Genomic DNA, 21,126 nt, shown 5'->3' with positions numbered 1-21,126 from the left:
TGTGTAATACTGATGGAATATTCTGGTACTGTTATGGGATACTCTCATGACATATCAAAGATCAAATATAAAACCCGTTTTTAAGTGAGAAATTATAAAGACCATTGGATTTTTTATTTTTATTTTTGTTATCTGAGAAATTATAAAGTGTTTAGTGGTAAAGCGCTAACGAGCATTAGTAGAATATTCTCATGACATGAATGATTAGGACAGTTATTTTTGTAACCAACTCCTTTCAAGGACAAGCACACAGGACTTGTATTAGAATTCGATGCTTCCTAACACGCAAAAGGAAGCATCCAACTCTAGAGATCATTTAGGAAAAATAAAAGCGCGCGTACGTGTTATCTACAAATCGCATACAAATAATTAATTAACCAGTCATTAAGCTTCGGTTATGCTGTTCGTTCAATTTAAATAATTGCTGACATATATATTTGCTATTGTAATTATATTGCTATATACAATCTTATACGCCTGATATTATCGAAGTGTATTGTTTTGATAGTACTGTATTGCAATATTTTATTTTTGATATATTGCAAAATCCATTAAATATAAACATCGTTTCTTTATCTTATTTAATTCTATGTAGAATCTATTTAGTGAGAAAATGTGATATTGAAAGTTGGTGGTTGTGCATGAAAACTCTCATGTAAATCAAAATATTTTTTTAAAAATGATACTCTACACACACACAAATAGATATAATTAATATGATTAATTTGGCTGAACTGTTTATTCAACTAATTCATTGTTTATTAACTTATACGGTATTTTTTAAGATATAAACCCTTTTTTGCTGATATAAAAAAATTTCCAAATTCAAGCTCATGTACAAGCCAGAACTGCTCACTCAATTTTTTATGCATGTTCCATAAGATTTGCGTGCATAATTTATTAATTTTAAAAAATATATTTTTAAAATATAAAATAAACAAATTTTTAGTCAGTGTGACATGGTGTTTACATTTATTTTGAAAATTCAAGTGCTTGGCTGGGTTTTTAAATTTAATTAATTTTAAAAATTATTTTTTTTATGTTTTTAAATTGTTTTGATATGTATGGTGTAATAAAAATGAATTTGAAAGAATAAAAATGCTTGAGATACGACACTTGATAGCTATTGGAAACTTGAACCCTATCTCACGGCGCATAATCCCACCACATGAGCAAATAAATAATAAAGTTTTGTGTTTTTTTTTTTCCTACACAGTAGTGTTTGGAATGTGATTTAACTCGTGTTTTTAAAAAATTTTAATTTTTTTATTAAAATTTAATATAATTTGTATATTTTAAATCGTTTTGATGTGCTGTTATTAAAAATAATTTTTAAAAAATTAAAAAACATCATTATTACATATTTTAACACATAAAATTATTTAAAAAATACTTATAATCACAGTATCAAACAAGCTCCTTTTCTTCGAAGCCTGTTGACAAGTTGATTCTTTAGTGGATAGTTCCATGTTCTAATTGAACAAAAACTTGGCTTAGTTTGGTTTAAGCAAAACAAGTTCACAAGTAAATCCTTAATAGACAAGAATTTTTATTTTTTAAAAAAAAATATTTCGTGGGCTGGTGGCTGAGATCACTATTACATAGGAAAGTACGTGATGTGTCTGTCGGCTATTACATCACGTCAAAAGCCTACCACCGCCTCAACTGGAGCGGCGAGACTTTTTTCATTGTTCGGGGGGGTCAGCTTCTTCTTCCACGTAGGATAGCTCAACTACTTCTTTTACAAGTTCATCAAGATTTCGAAGCATCTAATAACAAATAGATTCTGTGTCGTGTTTAAGTTTAATAAAAGACTAGCTAGTTCTGATCGATTCTATTATTTGCATTTGCAAACCTTGAAGTGCGTTTCTACGGCAATTTTGTGAAACCCTTTCTTTTGTCATTTCTGTATTTAAAAATTCTCAAGCCACTCGTGTGGCTGAGGTGCTGAGAATTGAAATTGTTAAAGCAAATTATTTATGCATAACTATGTTTTGATATAAAGCGTTTATATTTATTTTCTAATGCTAATGCTTAAAGGATATAAAAAATATGGTGTAGAATATATATATATATATATATATATATATATATATTAAAAAAAAATTAAAAATATATTTTATAGTTTATTTTATAATAACATAGTTAAATACTGGATTTCCCGACTTATTTTTTATTATATTATCAAATATCAAAAAATAATTCATCTTATAATAATCTATTTTCTATAAAAATTAATTTTTAAAAAAATTATTTTATAACAACTCCGTTACTAATAATAAAATTGTTTGTCGTCTAATTCAATTTTAATAAAATTGTATCTAAAGGATTAGGGTTTTTTTATCAAATTATTTCTATACAAAAAAAAATTTCATTAATTTTAAGGTTTGTATAATTAGTTGAGATGCACAAACTGATTCAAACACCATATTGATCTAAAAAAAAATCCTATTTTTCTATAATGTATCTAGTTCAATTATATCTATTTAATTTATACGTCCCTTCCATTGAAGGATGGGAAGCAAAACAAGCAAGCCAGTAGCTCCTGTTAAATTATGCTCACAAACAATAAAATAAAAATAAAAATAAACATAAATCCATGGAAGATCATCGAGGATGATGATACGCATCTCTCCCTGTCCCCTAGTTTTTTCCCTTATAAATGGGTGAGAATTAAGAGCGGAAAAGGGGGCCCTCTATGCACATGTGAAGCCAAAGTGGCCGTCTAAAGACCCTTGTTACTAGTGACGTTATCAAGGGGGTCCAGATGTAGAGTTCTCACACTGTTAATTCATTTCGCCTTGCGCTGGCCACTTGACTAAACTGTCCTTGTCCGAATATAAAGGGGCAGCGGCTCCAGCTGTGCACGACACCAAATAAAATAAAATAAAAGAATGTTTGAATGTTTTGAATTATGTGTGTTTTGAATGTTTTAATTTTTAAAGTGTTTGTAATTTTAAAATATATGAAATAATATTTTTTTAAATTTTTTTATATCAACAAATTAAAATGATACATAAATATAAAAATAAATAAATTTTAAATTTTACCTAACTAGAATTTGAAACGTAAAATCAAACTGGTGCTTTGAATTAAATGATTGAGATACAATACTTGATCATCTCGTTTTTTATTTGTGAGATGGGGTGACAATGGAGGTAAATAGCATTATGAGGCTGAGCGATTGGGAACTTGAACCCTAGCTCACTACCATTATCCCACCACATGAGCAAATAATAATGTTTTGTGTTATTGTGCTGATATTTTCTTCAGTTTTTCCCTATGAAGTCTCATGCTGCTTTTCTTCAAAAGATGGTGTTATTTTGCTGATATAAAAGGAAATATCACAATATGAATAAATCATTAACTTTCCATCGAGTTTTTTGTTTCTGTGGGCTGGTGGCTGAGACACTATTGGGCTCAGTTAAAAGATTTTAGCTGGGCTGAGATGCCTATTAACCTCGGCTCATGGGCCCCTTCTTATGGCACCTCATGGATAATAAGTGAGAACAATATCAGCAATTGGCATTAGGCGACTGGGTGTGGAGGAGCATGGCGTTGCTGTTCAGAGATTTAAACCAGACGAGCCAGAAAATGTGAAAAGAAGCAGTGCATTTTGGTGGTGTCGATGGCTTTCGTGGTGGGGCTAAGCATGGTTTTTGGCTTAGCTTTGCCATCTATACTGTCATTTTCTATTTGTAATTTTCCAACTTCATCTATATAACATATAATGTTATCATTGTAATTAACTGCGACATAATATGGATTTAATTATGTCATAAATTTTATATTTATAACAAAGTGTATAGCTAGGTTATTTAAAAGTGTATAGCTAGGTAATTATTTTTTAAAATAATTTTTTATATTTAATAGTATTTGAAATGCATTTTATGTTAAGCAAATCCTTTTCTAAATTCGTCTTCCAAAACTTTTTGGTACAGGTTGTATTTGACATGATTAGATTTTTTTCCCCCATTAACCAAGCCATAAGTATCATACTTCATTTTAGAAACACTTGTTAGCTAAATTGGCTAAATCACGGTAACTATCGACTAAATCTTTTATTTATTTGTTATTATAACATCTTAACTCTATAAAAATAGATGAAACTAGAAACCCAACTTTTCAAATAACAATAAAAAATAGAACAAAACATGATATATAGATATACTAACTATCTAACTCGCGCTTCGCTGCAGGTTATAATTCCCCCCTTAAAAAAATACAAGATATACATACTACTTTGATGTGTTTTTATACATAAAAACCTCAAAGTGTAAATCAAGAGATCCATGTAAGCATCTAATTAAATAAATCGATAATCATTTATATAAATAAATAAAAATAAAATCATTAATAATAATCAAAGAGAAATCAAAACAATTGAGAGATAAATGTAGATCAAGATAATCAATCACACAAAATAAGATATTCACTTGAATGTATTTACTGAACTTATTTATTTAAATCAATAAAAGATAAATTCACACCGTAAAAAACTCGTGACCTAAAAGATAAACATAAATGAAACCGACTGAATACACTCACACTCTAAAAAATATAACACAAGACCGAACACATCAGAAATATTATTTGAAAAAGAATATTTTTTATTTTAAAAAATAAAATTCATTTATATAAAACAAAAAAAATATAGATGAATTACAATAATATCTTGGCAAATCAAACACAAACAAAATAATTTTTTTAAAAATATATATATTCTAAAAAGACATGAAAAACTCGTGGTGTAGGCCATGAGACCAGAATAAATCTATAGAAAATAAATTGAAGAAAATAAAAAAACTAGTATTTAAAAAAAAACTAATGCAGAATGATATTATCATATAAAACTAAATTCTTAATAAATCAAATGTTGAAAGATAAAACTAGAAAAAAAAACTCAATCACACAAAAGGATCTAACAAAATAAAGGTGAAAATAAAAGAAAATTAATCAAAGAGTAAACGAATAATTTCAATTGGAGGGTTACATTGAATTGAAAAATAGCTTTTACAAAAGAAAAAATAAATAAAAAGAATGAGAGTCAAATTGAAAAAAAAATAACAAAAACTTTGATTAAAGGATAAAATTGAAAGAAAAAAAATTAAAAGAATAAGGAATGAAATAAAAAACAAAACATATGAGAAATTGTAATTGAAAAACTAATTTAAGAAGAAAAAAAACTTATATAAGAGGAATAAGAAGGAAATAAGAAATTAAAAATATAAGGATTGAAATTGAAAAAAAAAGGAAAATCATGCATTTTACCTGGTAGAACATAGAAAAAAAAAGGGAAAAAAAAAACAATCGTCAATCTAACCACTATACGTCGTCACATGTCACACCATGTAGAAGAGGATACGGTGATACATTTAAGGAGATAATAAAATGTCAAGTTTGGCCACTAGGTAACATCACACGCATCGCTTAAATGACACAAATGTCACTCACTCACCAGTATGTACCCAGCATGCTTTAACAACTTTTATGATTAAAAAAATGAAAAGATAAATGTGAAAATACCAAAACTCTCCAATGACCGTAGTAATTATATATAAAAAAATTTTATGTGAAAGTACAAAAAATAAGCCTAAATGCAAACCTATTTTTTTTATATCATATCTAAGGACACAAACATACTTTTATTGTGCATGAATAATGGAAAACCAAAAAAACCCTTATCCATATAATTTTTTCATCCCAAGGGTAAAGAAGTATTTTTACACTTTGAAAGTTTATGGAAAGTTAAAAAAGCTCTTGGTCCACAATTCTAAGTTTTGTTGACTTCAGGGTACAATAGTATTTTTACTATGCAAAAAAAAATAAAAAAGACCTAGCCACCCCCGAACAATCTTTTAATGATCAATAGGTTAGTGGAAAATACCAAAGCACTCCTAACCTTAAGGCTTCTTTTTTTCCACTTAAGGGTAAATAGATAGCTTCACTTTAGCAATCCATAGTAAACTGTGTTTATGGCTAGAGTGAAGAAGTCACGCCCTATAATGTTGTAACAGGAGTTAGAGCAAGTTTTTTAAAATAGCAAAAACAAATGTTCAAACATTGGTGACATGTCTTCTTAAAAAAAAAAGTATCAACAATGAATTGAATGATATTTTAATTTAATAATTAGATGGAAAAACATTTGATTCACTTTGATTCATTTAGGTTGAACTCCAAAATTCACGGGAATAATCCTAAAAAAAACAAATTAAAAAGTTCAATTCCAAATTAACTTAATGTTAAAGAATGAAATCGGTAAAAATAGCATTTGATTAAAAAAAAAACAAAGTGAGCTCAAGTTAACCAAGAAAACACCTGACACAAGTCATGCATGTCATTGGATTTAATAAATATTTTTATCTCGAAAATTATTTTTTCATTCAATTACATAATAATAAAGCGCATGCTATTTTCTTTGTATGAAACAACATATTTTTTAAAAGCAAAAAAATGTAATAAGCACGTGGGGCCGGGATAATAAAGGTAGATCATTAACAACAAAGGATGAAATTGCATTCTTTTAGGTTTAAGTTAAATAAATAAAATAGATCATTGATAACAAATGATGAAATTGTATTTTTTTAAAAAAATTGAGGGACAAAAAAAGCATTAAAAAAAGAAAAACAAATTATACCCCAGATGCGGTGGATTAACATGTTAAACCTATTACCCAGATAATAGATTTAATTGGGTACAATGATTTGTTTTGTCAATTTTTTTAAAACCACACATAAAATAACAAAAAAAAAAGGAGATTATCTTTGTGGGCCTTAGTATTAAAACAAAACAACCCAAATGTGTGGGCATTCTAGCCTAGCCTATGGGTTTGGGTCTGTCCTTTTGTTTTTCTTTTTTAAAGACAACATACGGCATGTCGTCTGCTTTATGTAAATTTCGATGATTAGGGGTCATTAAAAATTCAGAGATTTGATTTTTCAATTATAAACACATTTTCAACTTATTTTGATCCAGAACACCCAGAAAATACATTATACACCTTGATAAACATATCATGACCACAAAAAACAACTAAAATAACAATAATCAATCCTAAGCAAAAAATTATTCTTACGGTTAGGTCTACCTCCTCTAGCATGGAGAAGGAAAGAAAAACATCCAGGTCAAACTTTCTTCATGAAATGAAACTCAATAATACAAAAATTAATCGTTTTTATGGTTTGAGTTGTTGATAATAATGAAATTCTCTTTCCACGCGGGAATTTAAAGAGTCTCTCTCTCCTCTAATAAAAAAAAAGAGTAAAAAACAAGAGAAACAAAGTTTAATACTAAAATTGAATTTCAGAAAATTAAAGGGATTGATTAACTAAAACTTTTCAATCAAAATTCTAAGATGCCATCTATTATACCCTCCCTTTGCACTTTAGTTCTATGTCTTTTAATCCAACCCTTCCTTCTAAGAAAATATGGAATTAGGTCCTAATTTATATTCAAAATGACTCAATTATGCAAAGAAAAAGTTTAAAGATTAAATTGAAAATTAAAAAAAAAAACATTCTTTCAATCCATAGTGATTTGTGAATAACAAAAATGCTAGGTGAAAGTCCCAAAAAACTTAATTTTTATTAATAAGATATCTTGATGGTAGAGAAAGAATTTAACTACTTTGTACTGGTCAAATCTTTGTATGGGTTAAATTAGTTTAATGTTTATGAATATTATGAGTTTATGGAAATCAAATAGTGTGTGTGTGTATATATAACAAACTAAATAAATAAGAATCTTTATAAAAACTGAGATATTTTGTTCTATTCTTCCTAAAAAAGAGAAAAAAAATGTCAAGATATTTTTAGTAACATTCAACATTTTTCTAACTCTTGCATCTACTATTTTGTTTGAACATGTCTTGATAAGTTTATTAAGTAAAATTGCAACTAAAGACTTGGTTGGATTGATTTTTAACTTGAATTATTTTTGTCAATAATCTAGGCATTCATGAGTGACTTAGCGGCTAAACATGCTATTTAGTTGATTCAATCTAACCAGATCGAGTTAAAAACAAGGAATTAAAAGAAAAATAAAAAAAGTTATTTTAATAAAAAAATGATAATTAATCTTTACTTATTTATTCATTTAACAATTCAATAAGATAAGTTATTTACCGACTCAGAACTTTAATTATTTATAAAAACTATAGTTTTTACATGATTATACACCTACCATGCCATTTATATTTTCTAGTAGAAAACATCAATTTGAATGCCTTTTACTAGAAAACATAATTGCAACTTCAAAACTAAACAGTCACTAAAATTGAACACCTATCCTCTTTCTTCGTTAAATCAAACTCACAAAAATTGAAGAACCTTATAAATTTCAAACTAATGGCATACTATCATTCGTGAAAATTCACTTCCTTCACTACTCTTGAAAATACTCCATCACCGTCACCCTCTCTATTACTATTTTAAAAATACAGTAATAGTTATTTTTTAAAATTATATTTAACATTAATATATTAAAAAAAATTTAAAACATAAAAAATATTGATTTAAAATAAAAAAATAAAAAAAATTTCTAATTTTTTCAAAATATTTTTTAAACAAAATAAATAATATCTTGTAACCCAACTTAACCCTGATTCCAAACTAGAAGCGAGTAAAAAAACTGAAAAATCGATTAAATCGAGAAAATAAAAAAACAAATAACCAAAAAAACCGAACCGTAAAAAAAACCCGATTAAAATTTTTGGTTCGGTTTCAATTTTATAAGCCTGAAACCAAAAAAACCAAACCGAGCCGAACTCAAACCGAAAAAAATAGAAAAAATCAAGCCAAACCAGAAAAAATTGAGCCAAACCGATTTAAACTAATTTTTGTCCTAAAAAACTGAACCGAACTGAAACCTATCGGTTTGAACCAGTTTTAGTTTTTTTTTAAATTTCAGTTTAATTACTTATTTTTAATAAAAACCAAATCGAACCAAACCAAAAATGATAACTCCATTCCAAACTAAACTGTTTTCACCCAAGGACCATACCGCCACATTGATACATATTGTCCGGTAAACATATCCTGACCCCTACAGATTCAATAATTTTCATCTCCAGCCTTTATAATTTATCTTTTCATTAATATTCATCTTATAGTTTCCAAAAAACTCTAATATAGACCCCATCCATTAGAAAATTACGAGGAGAAATTATTACAAACTACTGATATATAATTCTTCCAGCCAATATAAATGTGGGATCTCTTCCATCCAATAAATAAAAATAATATTTTGACAAATCTTATTATTTAATGAAAGAAGAAAATTAACATATTATTTTTTTCACCCTTCATTTCTAATAAACAAAACCTTTATATATTTGATAAACCTTATAAAATTCAAATAAATAAAAAATTAATTTAATACTTTGACTTTTAGTTATTTTATATAAGTTATTTTGACTCTTAATTATTTCATGTTATATCTTTTTAAAAATACAAAAAATCAATAATTGAATCTATTTAATTTAATGATGGGATTTTCTTAACTAGCTCCGTTTGTTTCACGGAAAGTGGTTTACAAGAAACCACTTTAAAAACTTTTCTATGTTTGTCTGTCACTATAAAAGTTGATTAACAAAAACACTTTCTAATCAAAGAAAAATTTGACTTGGTTTCCAGAAAAAATGTTTTACTTTTATTTTGGGCGAAAAACACTTTCAGAAGTTGTGAAAAATTTAGAAATATCATGTTATTTGCTTATTATATCAAATTTAATCATCAAATTTTTGATTGCTATATATTTTATTTTGATTTTTTTTCAATTTCATCACTTAGAATTTAATTTAATTTGATTTTTATATCAACTTTGGTCCTAATTTTTATGATTATTATTTACTTTTCTCTTATTATTTTCTTAATTAAAATTTTTTATCTATCAGATTTGGTCCTCATTATTTTGATTGTTATTTATTTTATTTGAAATAATTTATGAAATTATAATTGTTTTTAATTTATTCATAATTCAACTTTTTTATCTATTAGATTTGATCTTTATTATTTTAATTGTTATTTATTTTATTTAAGATAATTTATGAAATTATATTTTTTTTCAATTTTATTCTCATTCAACTTTTTTACTTGTAAGATTTATTCCTCATTATTTTAATAAAATTAAAAAATATTAACAATTTATTTCCCAACTTATTTTTCATGACATAGTCAAACAATAGAAAGTGTTTTCCAACTTATTTTTCATGATATTACCAAACATCGAAAAATAATTCACTTTTCAGGAATTTATTTTTCAAGAAAACTACTTTTAAAAAAACTAATTTCCAGCAAATAAACAGGGTAAATGTGTTATATTTCTCAAAAAAAGAATATGGAAAGATCAATAATGATCTCTTAAAATTACAATATTAAAAAATATCAAACATAAGGAACTGAAAATAAATAAAGTGAAACTTACGAGGACTAAAATATAGTTTACATAAAACCATCTCTATCCAAGGTCTTCTCCAACTCCAAGTCACTCATCAAACACAACACAAGGCCCTCAAATTTATCACACACAAAGAAACACATGCGTTTTTCCTCTGCTCTTCAAAATCACATAAACCTCTATTATTCCAAATTTATCCCTAACCGACTTCATATCCAGTTTCCATTCCTCTTGGTTTTCTCGTAATTTTCTCAAACTCCCATCCCTTTCTTGCACCGCATCCCGCCGGCGATCTGTCTTCTCCGTTTACGATAAAAATCTCTCTTAATCAATTGCAGTTAGGGCTCGTGACTTACTTCTAGAATCTTCAGATTTTCAAAAATTAGGGTTTGGTTTTGGATTCGATTAGCGATTGGTAATCGACGATTTTGAAAAATTAGGGTTTTTACAGTTTCGATTTTGTGAGGGTTTCAACTTCAAAATTTTGAGAAGTCGGGGATTTAGTGAGGATGCCGAGAAGTTCCCGACACAAATCGAGCAAGCATAGCTCGAGAGAGTATTCAGATTCGGAGAAAAATTCGAGCTTGAAAGAGAAAAAGGCGGCCGCTGCGGTGAGAGAGGAGAATATTAGCAATAGTAGCAGTGTTAGGGTTTCGAGCGAGAAGAGAAAGTTAGATTTGAAGGAGAATAAAGAAAATAAGGAATCTTTAAATGGGGAATATGTAGAGGAATATTCCTCCTCTTCGTCAAAGAGGAGAAAAGATAGAGCAGAGGAAAATAATGATAGGTGGAATGGTGGAGAGGAGGAGAGAGGGGAGAAGAAGGGGAAGGAAAAAGGGAGCGAGGAGAGGTCGAAGAGTAGGAGGAGGGATGATAGCGTGGAGAAGAAGAGTGAGGGAAGGTATAGGGAGAGTAGTAGAAAGGAGGAGAGGGAAAGGGAGAAGGAGAGGGAGAGGGAGAGGGAGAGGGAGAGGGAGAGGGAGAGGGAAAAGAAAGGAAAAGAGGGGAGAAGTGAGAAGCGGATTGAGGTTGAGGAGTATTCGCGTGGAGGAAAACAAGTTTCTGAAAAAACTGGTAAGGTAACAATAGGTTGGCTTGTAATGGTTGGAATGTGTTCTTTGAATGTCGGATGTGGGTGTTTGTGGATTTGTGTGCTGATTTTGTTTGCTGTTTGTTAAACTACAAGAATGCTGTTTTGAATGTTAGAAGTGATTGCTGGAAGTTTTTTTTCTTCTTAATGAAACAAGGGAAAGTTTAGTTATTTGTGGTCTTGGAGGGCTCAATTTAATAATGCGTAGCTTTAAGGTTTCTTTTCTTTGTGAATTTTACTTATGCTTGTTGAGTCACCTCTACCTGGCCTGTCCCTAGAGTCTTGTGTATTGAAGTGTCTTTAATAAGTTAAAATGATTTAGGTTCTACTAGTTGAAGAGGATTTCTAATCAATATCTGGAATTGGTTTATGATATTTTAGATGTACATTTAATAAGGATTTGAGTGTCACTCATGTAATAAAAAATGTTTATTTTCATTTTCATTTTGGTTTAGACTGAAATGTGAAATTTCTCCTTTTGAAAATGGATCCGCAGTGATTATGAGAAGAAGGCCTGCATTTAAGGCACATAAGAAATCCAGATTAGAGTCTATGATACTTGCCTGTGTATACGAGACAGTCCTTGTAGGTGTAAGGAAAGGGTTTCAAATGCTTATTCTCTAAATTGTTATATGTAAGGTATGGAAAATTGAAAATGGACTTGTGATCTGTTAATATGGTGATCTCACCTTCACTAGTTTGTTAAGCTATGCACACAGATTTAACGTAACTTGCTCATGCTTTTTGTGGATGATTTCTAGTTATTTGATGATAGAAAAAGTTGACAGTAGAAGAAAATATATCAGTACTTTGTTGCCCATTACATGTACCCCTGGATATGGTTGACCATGACACAATTATCCATATAACATTGAGTGGTTTGATCTTCAATCCAGTATTTCTGATCTGTACTCTTTTAAGTACTTCAGATGCACAATCCATTTAACTGTGGGTATGGATTTGAGAACAGAGTCTTTTTTCTTCCAGTCAACTTTTAGTTTCCTTACAAGATGTTTGGTAGAACCTAATGGAGTATAATTGAATGCAATGGAAGAAAAAATTGGTGCTTGTTTCATTCTTCATTACATTACTCCACACTCCATCATGTTCCCAAACATATTTATAGTGTTTTTAAAAATCCTATTTATTTGAAGTTGTTTTCTTGGAGATAAGGTAATTAAAGTATTTCATTTGATTTTACCGATACTGTGCATTAAGAAAATGAGTCAATGAAGATATCATGGATGACTATTTTTTTGGTATCAAGGCCATTTACTTCCACTACTACTCAGTGAATGTGTTGTCTACTTTACCACTTTAGCTGGAGTTTGTCAAGTCCTTTGACATTCAACATGTGTTGAGGGACCTAGGGAGTTATTAGATTGCTTGAAATAACTGTAGATGTCATGCATGGTTACCTGTTTTCTCAATTGGTTATTTCAACCTGACATGGTTTTTCTGGTGTATTTGATGCGCAATCTTCTATTGCATGTAAGCTTTGTGTCATTTGGATTCCTCTTGAAAAGCAACACAGTTGTGGTGATTGGAACATTGCTGCAAAAGATCTCTTGTTTATACAATTTTGTTAAGACTTAATGATATATCTCCATAGATGAGTTTGGAATGTTAAATTATACCTGTTATCTGCATCTTCTTATTTTAGTTGGTAATAGTTTGGAACAAGGTGAGATTTTCCTCTGTATTTTCACATTGTTGTTACTGCACCTTATTCTTCATGTGGGTTTCAAATTGCCTTACAAATTTTTGTTTTCTGTCTTCTTGAAGTGCTTCTTAAGAGCTGTTACTGATATCTTCCAAGTTATTATGAACAAGGATATCTTTCCTATCCTGCATTCAAAGAGAATATTTTATGAAGTAGTATTAGATTAGATTGGAAATACAGTAATTTGGAGAGGAGAACATAGAACATATTTCTTTGTGCTATTTTGTTGGATTTAGTGAAGCAATCCAACATATTTCATATTGCCTTCATTTGTTTTCCTGAAATTATGAAATGAATGTTGTTGACAGTCTTGTCTTGGGTGTTGAATGGTTTAATAATGTGAGGAGGGAATATCCAGTCACTTTAATAATGCTTAGTTTGTCTTGATTAGATATACTGATAGGCACATGTTTAATTGTTACATCATGTTGGCTATGTGTCTACATGGGGGCTTGCTACCTGTTTTTGTCATTCCAGCAGTAGTGGTGGTATATCTTTGATTATTTATTTATAACCCCCCTTCTTTACACATAAGCAGCCTTAATGTTTTACTTTAGATGTCTGTACACTTCTTGCAGTTGGGATATCATGGTCCTGTTGCTTAATCTGATTTATTTTTCCCCCCATCTTGGCTCTTCTTGCTGAACATCAAGTTTACGTGTTGATTTATGCTTGTGGCAGCAAATGATCAATTGCGAAGTCCTGAATCAGAGAACCAGTCTGATAGACGTATTAGGAGAAAGAGAGATGATTCTGTTGATGGGGATAAGCAACAGGATGATTGTGGAGATGTAAATGGAAAACGCTTATCCTCAAGGGAGGATGTTGTCAAGGATGGAAAACCAAAGGATGAGAAGCACAATGATGATAGATATAGAGACAAGTACCATGAAGACACGGGCAGGGAAAATAGGCATCGAGATGATAAGCAAAAAGATGAGCGTGGTACAAGAGATAACATTAACAGCAGGTCTGATGAGAAGCATGCAAGGGATGAGAAGGATGGTCCAGAAATTCGGAAGAAATCTAAGCCACAAGATGGTGAGCGTGAGCGTGATCATGATCATGAGTTTGATATTGTCCGTGACCGTGATCATGATCGTAATCGTGATAGGGAACGAGACCGTGGTCGGGACCGAGATAGGGAGCGGGAGCGAGACCGTGACAGAGACCATGAACGTAATTTTGACTATGACGGGGCACATATTGATGATCGTAGTGCCAGATACAAAGATAGCAGGGGAAGGAAAAGATCTCCTGAAGATCATGATGACTATAATGATACTAAATCCAAGGGTATAAAGGCACCTTATCCTGACATGGAAAAGAAATCTTTGAGCAGTGGGAGAGTTGAGTCGGATGACAGGGGAAGGTCTCAATCACGGCAAGCCCATCTAGATAATAATGTTAGCAGTAATAGACGGAGGACTTCCCCAGATACCAGTTCACATGGGGCTGTTGAAGAGTACAGGTAACTATCAATATTTCTTAAATTAGTGAAGAGATAAAATGACAACTCCAAATTGATATTTATCTTTTGGAAATTGTAAACTTACAGACATGTGCTTTAATTCTGCTTGTGAAGGTTGATTTGATTCAAAGATTTCTTTTGTATATTAGAACTGCTGCTCTACTTTGCTTATGACAAAATTGAAGAGCCATTTATTGGTGTAATAGATTGCAGTACTTTTATGTCATACTCATGTTCACTAGCATGTGTGAATAAAATAAAAAAAATGAAATCAGTCTATTTTTATTTAAACAAGTATATTTTTTATCTTTTTGTGGAGTGCTAGGGTTCACACTTAGGTGAATATTTTATTTCCATTTTCAGTCATTTGCTTCACACTTTTAGTAGTAGGTAGATTGGATTCATGTATAATAAAGAACCTATCTCTCTGATTATTGACCTATTTCTAAGATTGATGTCCTAATTAAATTATTTTTATATGGAACCCACTTCAATGATCAAACAAAATTTTATAGTTATTTACTGCTCTTAGGTAATTTCTTGAATCAAACTGGAAGATGGTGATGGGTTTTTATTTTTTTCTGTTATAGGCATTTCAAAGCAGAAGAATCAAAGTACAAGGATGCTGTGATCGAACAGAGGTCGAAAGCAATTTCTTCAAGAGAGGCTACTGATTTCCCAGTAACATCAGAGAGAGCATCCAAGTATAGGTCTTCTGATAAACCTATTAAAATGGATGATGGCCATCCAGGTGAGTTGTCGATTGAGAGGTCTTCAAGTTCTAGAGCTTCACCCCGGGGCTTGGTTGACAGATCCCCTTCATCAAGCCATGAGCGCAGATATGCAAACAGAACTGGTGTCAGGCGGAGTGTTGATATTGAAGAATCAGCGAGGAGGAGAAGTGGTTCCATCAGTGCTAGAGATTTGCCCTCTGCTGATGACAGGCTAGGTCGGGATTTACCTTTGGAGAAGCCTCTATCAGATGAGTCAACTCCAGCTGATTCATCCTTTTATAATAGAACTAATCAGAACAATTCTGGTTTGATTCCTCCACATGCCTTCAGGGGTGGAGGTGGCAGCCCATCTTTTATGGGTTCACTAGAAGAAGATAGTAGAGTTAACACCCGCTACAAGAGAGGAGGCGGCGATCCCAATATGGGAAGAGGTCAAGGAAATGCTTGGAGAGGTACCCCAAACTGGTCTTCACCCATGCCAAATGGCTACATGCCTTTCCAGCATGGGCCGCATGGAGGTTTTCAAGCAATGATGTCTCATTTTGCATCTCCACCACTGTTCAGTGCCAGGCCTTCTATGGAAATTAACCACTCTGGGATTCCTTACCACATACCTGATGCTGACAGGTTTTCTGGTCATTTGCGACCACTTGGGTGGCATAATATGATGGATGGGCCAGGACCTTCTCAAATGCATGGATGGGATGGAAATAATGGTGTGTTTAGGGATGAACCACATGCATATGGGCAAGAATGGGACCAGAATAGGCATCAGTTGAATGGTAGGGGGTGGGAAACTGGCACTGATGTATGGAAAACACAAAATGGTGATGTGAATATGAACTCGCCAGCAGCTTCTGTGAAAGAGGATTTTCCAGTGCAGGCACCTTTGGAGAATGTTTTGGCTGGACAAGTAGGTCACCAGTCGCAAAATGAAAATACTCATCAAAGGGTCCAAGCAGAAATTGTAGAAACAAAGTCAGCTGTTGCTTCAGCAAAAGAATCTTCGAGGTCTATGCCTAAAACTACCCATGAGAAGATGCCTGATCCGCCTAAAATGCAAAGTAGTGATGATAGGAGTCATTTTGCCCGTGCTTATCTCTCTAAGCTGGACATTTCAACAGAACTTGCCAGTCCAGAGTTGTATAACCAATGTATGAGTTTGCTCAGCATGGAGCAGGGTGCAAATGCTGATGAAGATATTGTTATGCTTGTAAACTTGAAGGCAAGAGACTATCTGTCATGCACGGCCTTGTATGTGTATGCGTACCTTGTTCTGTTTTATAATTTATTTTTATGCTATTGTGATGTGACAGGATGGTGCAAGAGCAGTGCCAAAAAGTTTCGATTCCATTTACAGCGTTTCACTTCTTCCTGCCACAAAAGATTCTGTTTTTCAGGTAAAATCATTAGGGATTATATAACAAATTATTTGTGATTAGTCTGTGCATGTTTGTGAATCCAGTCATGATCAATTGGAGTCATTTGAAGAAGCACGGTGATATTTTTTGTGACCTTCTATCAACTTATTTTTGCTTGAGGGAAATAACCAGGATTTCCTACTTGTTAAGTGGAAGCACAAATTGCTTAGGCGTTTAGTTAATGAGAGTTTGCAGCTTGTGATGCCTACCTCTCTTTTGCTGCTAATTACGATTGCTAGATCTGTTTTTTTCCAACCCATGCATAATTATTGTTCATATACAATATCTTTCAGATATATAAATTATCTTGCCACTGTGTTAATGAGGATAATGCGTATAGATCTGGTAAAAAAATAGGGGAGAGATTGGATGTAGGATAATAACCAAAGGAATGGATGGTATATAAAGCATGATCTAATGGATATGGTCTGCACCTCTTTTTGTTGGTGTCGCAACATTTGCATATTGCTGTCATTTCCAATCTGATTCTGTCTGACTGCAAACAGTATTGACTTGGTCTTAACTTTATTTTTCATATTATGATTCTCAATAGTTTTTAGATTAGTTCTTAAGTGCCAATTCTTTCACTCTGACATCCTGGTTCCATCCTTGCAGAGAGCCATGGATTACTACAAGAAGGAGAGAGTAGGTCTGAGGGGCTTGCCAATTGTTAATGGTGGAACAATAAATGCTATTTCAACTACCAAAGTAAAAGATGAGCCTATTGATGATGGGCAAAAAGCAGAAGAACCAGTTTTAAATCAGGATGAAGAAATGCATGACGTTCCAGAGCTGAATTTAGATCAGAAGAAAGCTGAAGATGTTCCACTTGCTGATACCCATGAGGAATCGGTAGAACTTGTTTCGAAGGATTATGCTCAGGCTCGCACCCCCTCCCAGGTTTTTCCTGATCAAGATCTTAGTCAAGGTAATCTGGAAAAGCCTGTAGAAATTCCTAGTGGTGATAAGATTGATGGGGTGCCATCTGAGCCGGGCAATTCAGAAGGTGTAGGGGGAAGCATCCCAAGCCCTGATAATGCATCACAAGCTTCCTCCATTTCACCTGCTGAAGGTGTAGAAGATAATGCTTTGCAATGTGCTGAAGAAGGGCGGGGGTCTGGTGATGCAATATGTGGTCCTTTATTTTTTTCGGATGATTCTCTCAAGGCATCTGGGGCTTTGATGCCTGGATCAAATGAGTCTGAGTCGGTAATTTTAAGTCGGATACATCATTCTCCTGAAAGTACACATTGAGACAATTTCTCTGTTCTTTAATGCGTTTTGCGTAAAAGTTATTGTTTGCTTTCCCAATTTTTGTTGCTTCTCTTTTTATCAAGGAATAAAAGGAAATCTGCTCTTTGGTTCCTCTGGACAAGGGGTTTTGTGAGCCATTCATGTCATCTGCCAACTACAATTCCATGCTTTCCTCTCATCTTCTTCCAGCTTGCATTCATTGTGCTTCGATGATCACATGCTTGACATCCATACTAGAGGCCTGCATCAAATAATTTATCTTTCATGGATACACGGTGAGAATTTTAGGTTGATTTGCTTAAGATCCGACTGCATGTGCACATCGAGTTTGTGATCACTTGCATTGGAACATTCTCGGGTGCTTTTCGGCATCACTGTTATACACGTCCTCGGAGAGCTTGGACGTGATATTGCAATGATTCTTAGAAGTTAGTCAATGTCATGATATTCACCGTGTATTCAGCTAGTAGTAAAAATTACCTGCATTTTCACTCACTATGCACACAAGCTTTTCATGCCCATTATACAAGATGGTGAGTGGCCATGGAAAAGAGAAGTGTTTTCTTTGTTTTGCGCCCCCCTCCTCTCAATCCTCCTAACATCAAAATTGGTAGATTTAAAAAGGAAAAAATCGAGAAAAAGGAGATACAAGGAGGGAAAACAAGGTATCCACCAGAATAATAAGAAGCTCATGCAATTATGATACACTAAACTCCTCCAAGGTCCCTCGTGCTTTATCCATGTTTATAATTAACCAACGACAAGCATTGTAGACACAAATTTATTGACACTATTCAGTGTAATGGCGTCTTTGCTTCTGTTAACAAAAAATCAAATACAGTGCTAATTAATCATTAAAGAATTGATTGAGGGCATGTGTTTCTTTTATCACATTAAAATAATCTAATTGTCTTTCAAATCAAACTAGCAACAAGAGTAGTGATGTCTTTTTATTTTTTTAAATATAGTAAAATGACATTTAAATTTTTAAAAAATAAAAATAAAATTAAATCATGTTTTTAGAGATTTTTTGATTTTTTTTCTCATTTATTTTTGTTATTACGAGGTTTATCAAGAGCATTTTAGTCTATTAACAATGTTTAATTATTAATTAAATTGAAAAAGTTGTTGATGCATGCCATATACGAGCTAATATGTGTTTTATCGCCAATAAAGTTGTTGGCGTGTGCCATGTACGTTTCTTGGTTGCAAAAAATGCCTTTCTACCATTTTGTTAGAAAAGTTGCTATGTCCTCTTTTTTAAAGTGGAACACATGTCAGTGATCGTGGAGTGATATGTCGCCAATGAAACATTCTTTTCTCTCTCATCCCTTGAAAGTAAAAGGTTGGTCCTCTTTGTTGTTAATATTTTAACTTCAGTCATTTTTCTTTTAATTTTTAATTTTGTTCTTGGCCCTTTTATAAAAATTTTATTTATTTTTAATTTTGTCCATCAATTTCAATTTTTACATATATTATGTTTTTCAAGTTGCTCGTTATTCTTTTGATTTCTATTTTTTTTGTCCTTTATAAAAGTCATACTGGTTCTCAATTCATCATTAAATCCAAATTTATGGTCCCTATTTTTTTTATTTTTTTAAATTTATTTTCATTTTCAATTTCACCCTTCAATAAAAAAATTATTTTTATTTTTTATGTCAATTTTTATTCTCATTCTTTTGTTATTTTTCCTTTTGTTAAATTGATTTTTTTTTAGTTTCACCCTTCAGTCAAATATGAAATTTAATTTGCATTTCAATTTTAATCCTTATTTTTTTAATTGCTATTTTTTAATCCTTTTGTATAATTGAAATTATTTTTTCATTTTTATTCTTCAATATTTGATAGAATGAGAATTGAGTTTCATGTTTTTTTCATATAGGATGCTTTGGGTTTGATGATCCTGGTCATGAATTTAAAAAGTTAACATGGGTTGATATTTTTTTATAAAAAAAATAGGCTTTAAAATTCTATTTATTTTTCTATCAGGTTATTTTGATCTTACGATTTGAGCTACAGGTTTAGCGAGATTTCCCGCGTTGGCTCAACCTTGATTACCAGGGTTATAAATTTATCATGTTAACTCGGGTTTACCAAGACCAATTTATTTAGGTCCTTTTCTACCCAATTTCATCATTTCATATTTAATAGGTTATGAGTTAAGTCACATCATTTGTCACCTTTTAAAAACATGTTTTCCCTATTTCATTCTTCCAGTGGGGTCTTTGATCCATGCCGCAAATTCTTTTTCTTTTTTAAACCCTACTTAAGGCAACTGAACATCATTTTTTATGTAATAATATAGTACGGTCTCGTAGCGAAGCATGGACATCAGAGCTAGTGATATTTAATAACACATACATCTAAACTGATAAAACTTTCATATTTTGATGCTACTAGATCTTAATGTTAATAGCATTGTAATAAAACTTTGGTTGGTTTTGATAAGTCAACCCGACTCATTAACCCTAGACCAGTTAGGTTTCATGTCAGACGAGGTTGAGTATTAAATCAAACCTTTTAGATTTGATGGGTCAACCTGCCACTCAATTTATGAATCCTTCCATGTATATTTATTATTATTATGTCTTTAATTTTTAGTCGTATTTCTACTAGTTCTTTTACCATTGCCTATTATACAAATTAACAAAATTTATACATGTCAACTATACATATATAATCTATAAATTTATTTTTTAAAACCGTGTTTCTCCTCAAAACTCTACTTGAAAATTAATATCTTCTTATTGAATATTCCATACATAAATATTTTGATTTCATTTAGAGGGGAGTTTTTGGTTACGAGGTTCTTCATTTCTGACATAAATTAATTTATTGATATTAAAATTTAATTACTTCTAAAGTGAAAATATAAATTACTAATATTTTTAATTTTTTTTTTATAATTTTCATAAAAATGAGCTTATGATCAATGATGATAACTTAGAGGAAATTATATTTTTATATATTTATGTAAGCTTATGCATAAGCCCTTTATGACTTGGCAAATTCTTTCTTATTTACAAAAAAGAACTAAA

The 21,126-nt window shown here is 31.4% G+C and overlaps 1 protein-coding gene across 1 annotated transcript; it reads left to right on the top strand.

Annotated features, from left to right (window-relative positions):
- The first annotated feature begins 10,489 nt into the window (after positions 1 to 10,489).
- LOC133675310 (uncharacterized) lies at positions 10,490 to 18,225 on the top strand. The gene is made up of 5 exons (XM_062096653.1): positions 10,490 to 11,469; positions 13,890 to 14,679; positions 15,270 to 16,638; positions 16,730 to 16,813; positions 17,450 to 18,225. Exons 1-5 carry the CDS (start codon positions 10,905 to 10,907, stop codon positions 18,086 to 18,088), a joined length of 3,447 nt encoding a protein of 1,148 aa, XP_061952637.1. The 5' UTR covers positions 10,490 to 10,904; the 3' UTR covers positions 18,089 to 18,225.
- Positions 18,226 to 21,126: the final 2,901 nt, after the last annotated feature.

This window comes from Populus nigra, chromosome 16, assembly GCF_951802175.1.
Source record: "Populus nigra chromosome 16, ddPopNigr1.1, whole genome shotgun sequence".
NCBI lineage: Eukaryota > Viridiplantae > Streptophyta > Magnoliopsida > Malpighiales > Salicaceae > Populus > Populus nigra.
This window is presented reverse-complemented; position numbering and strand designations above follow the sequence as displayed.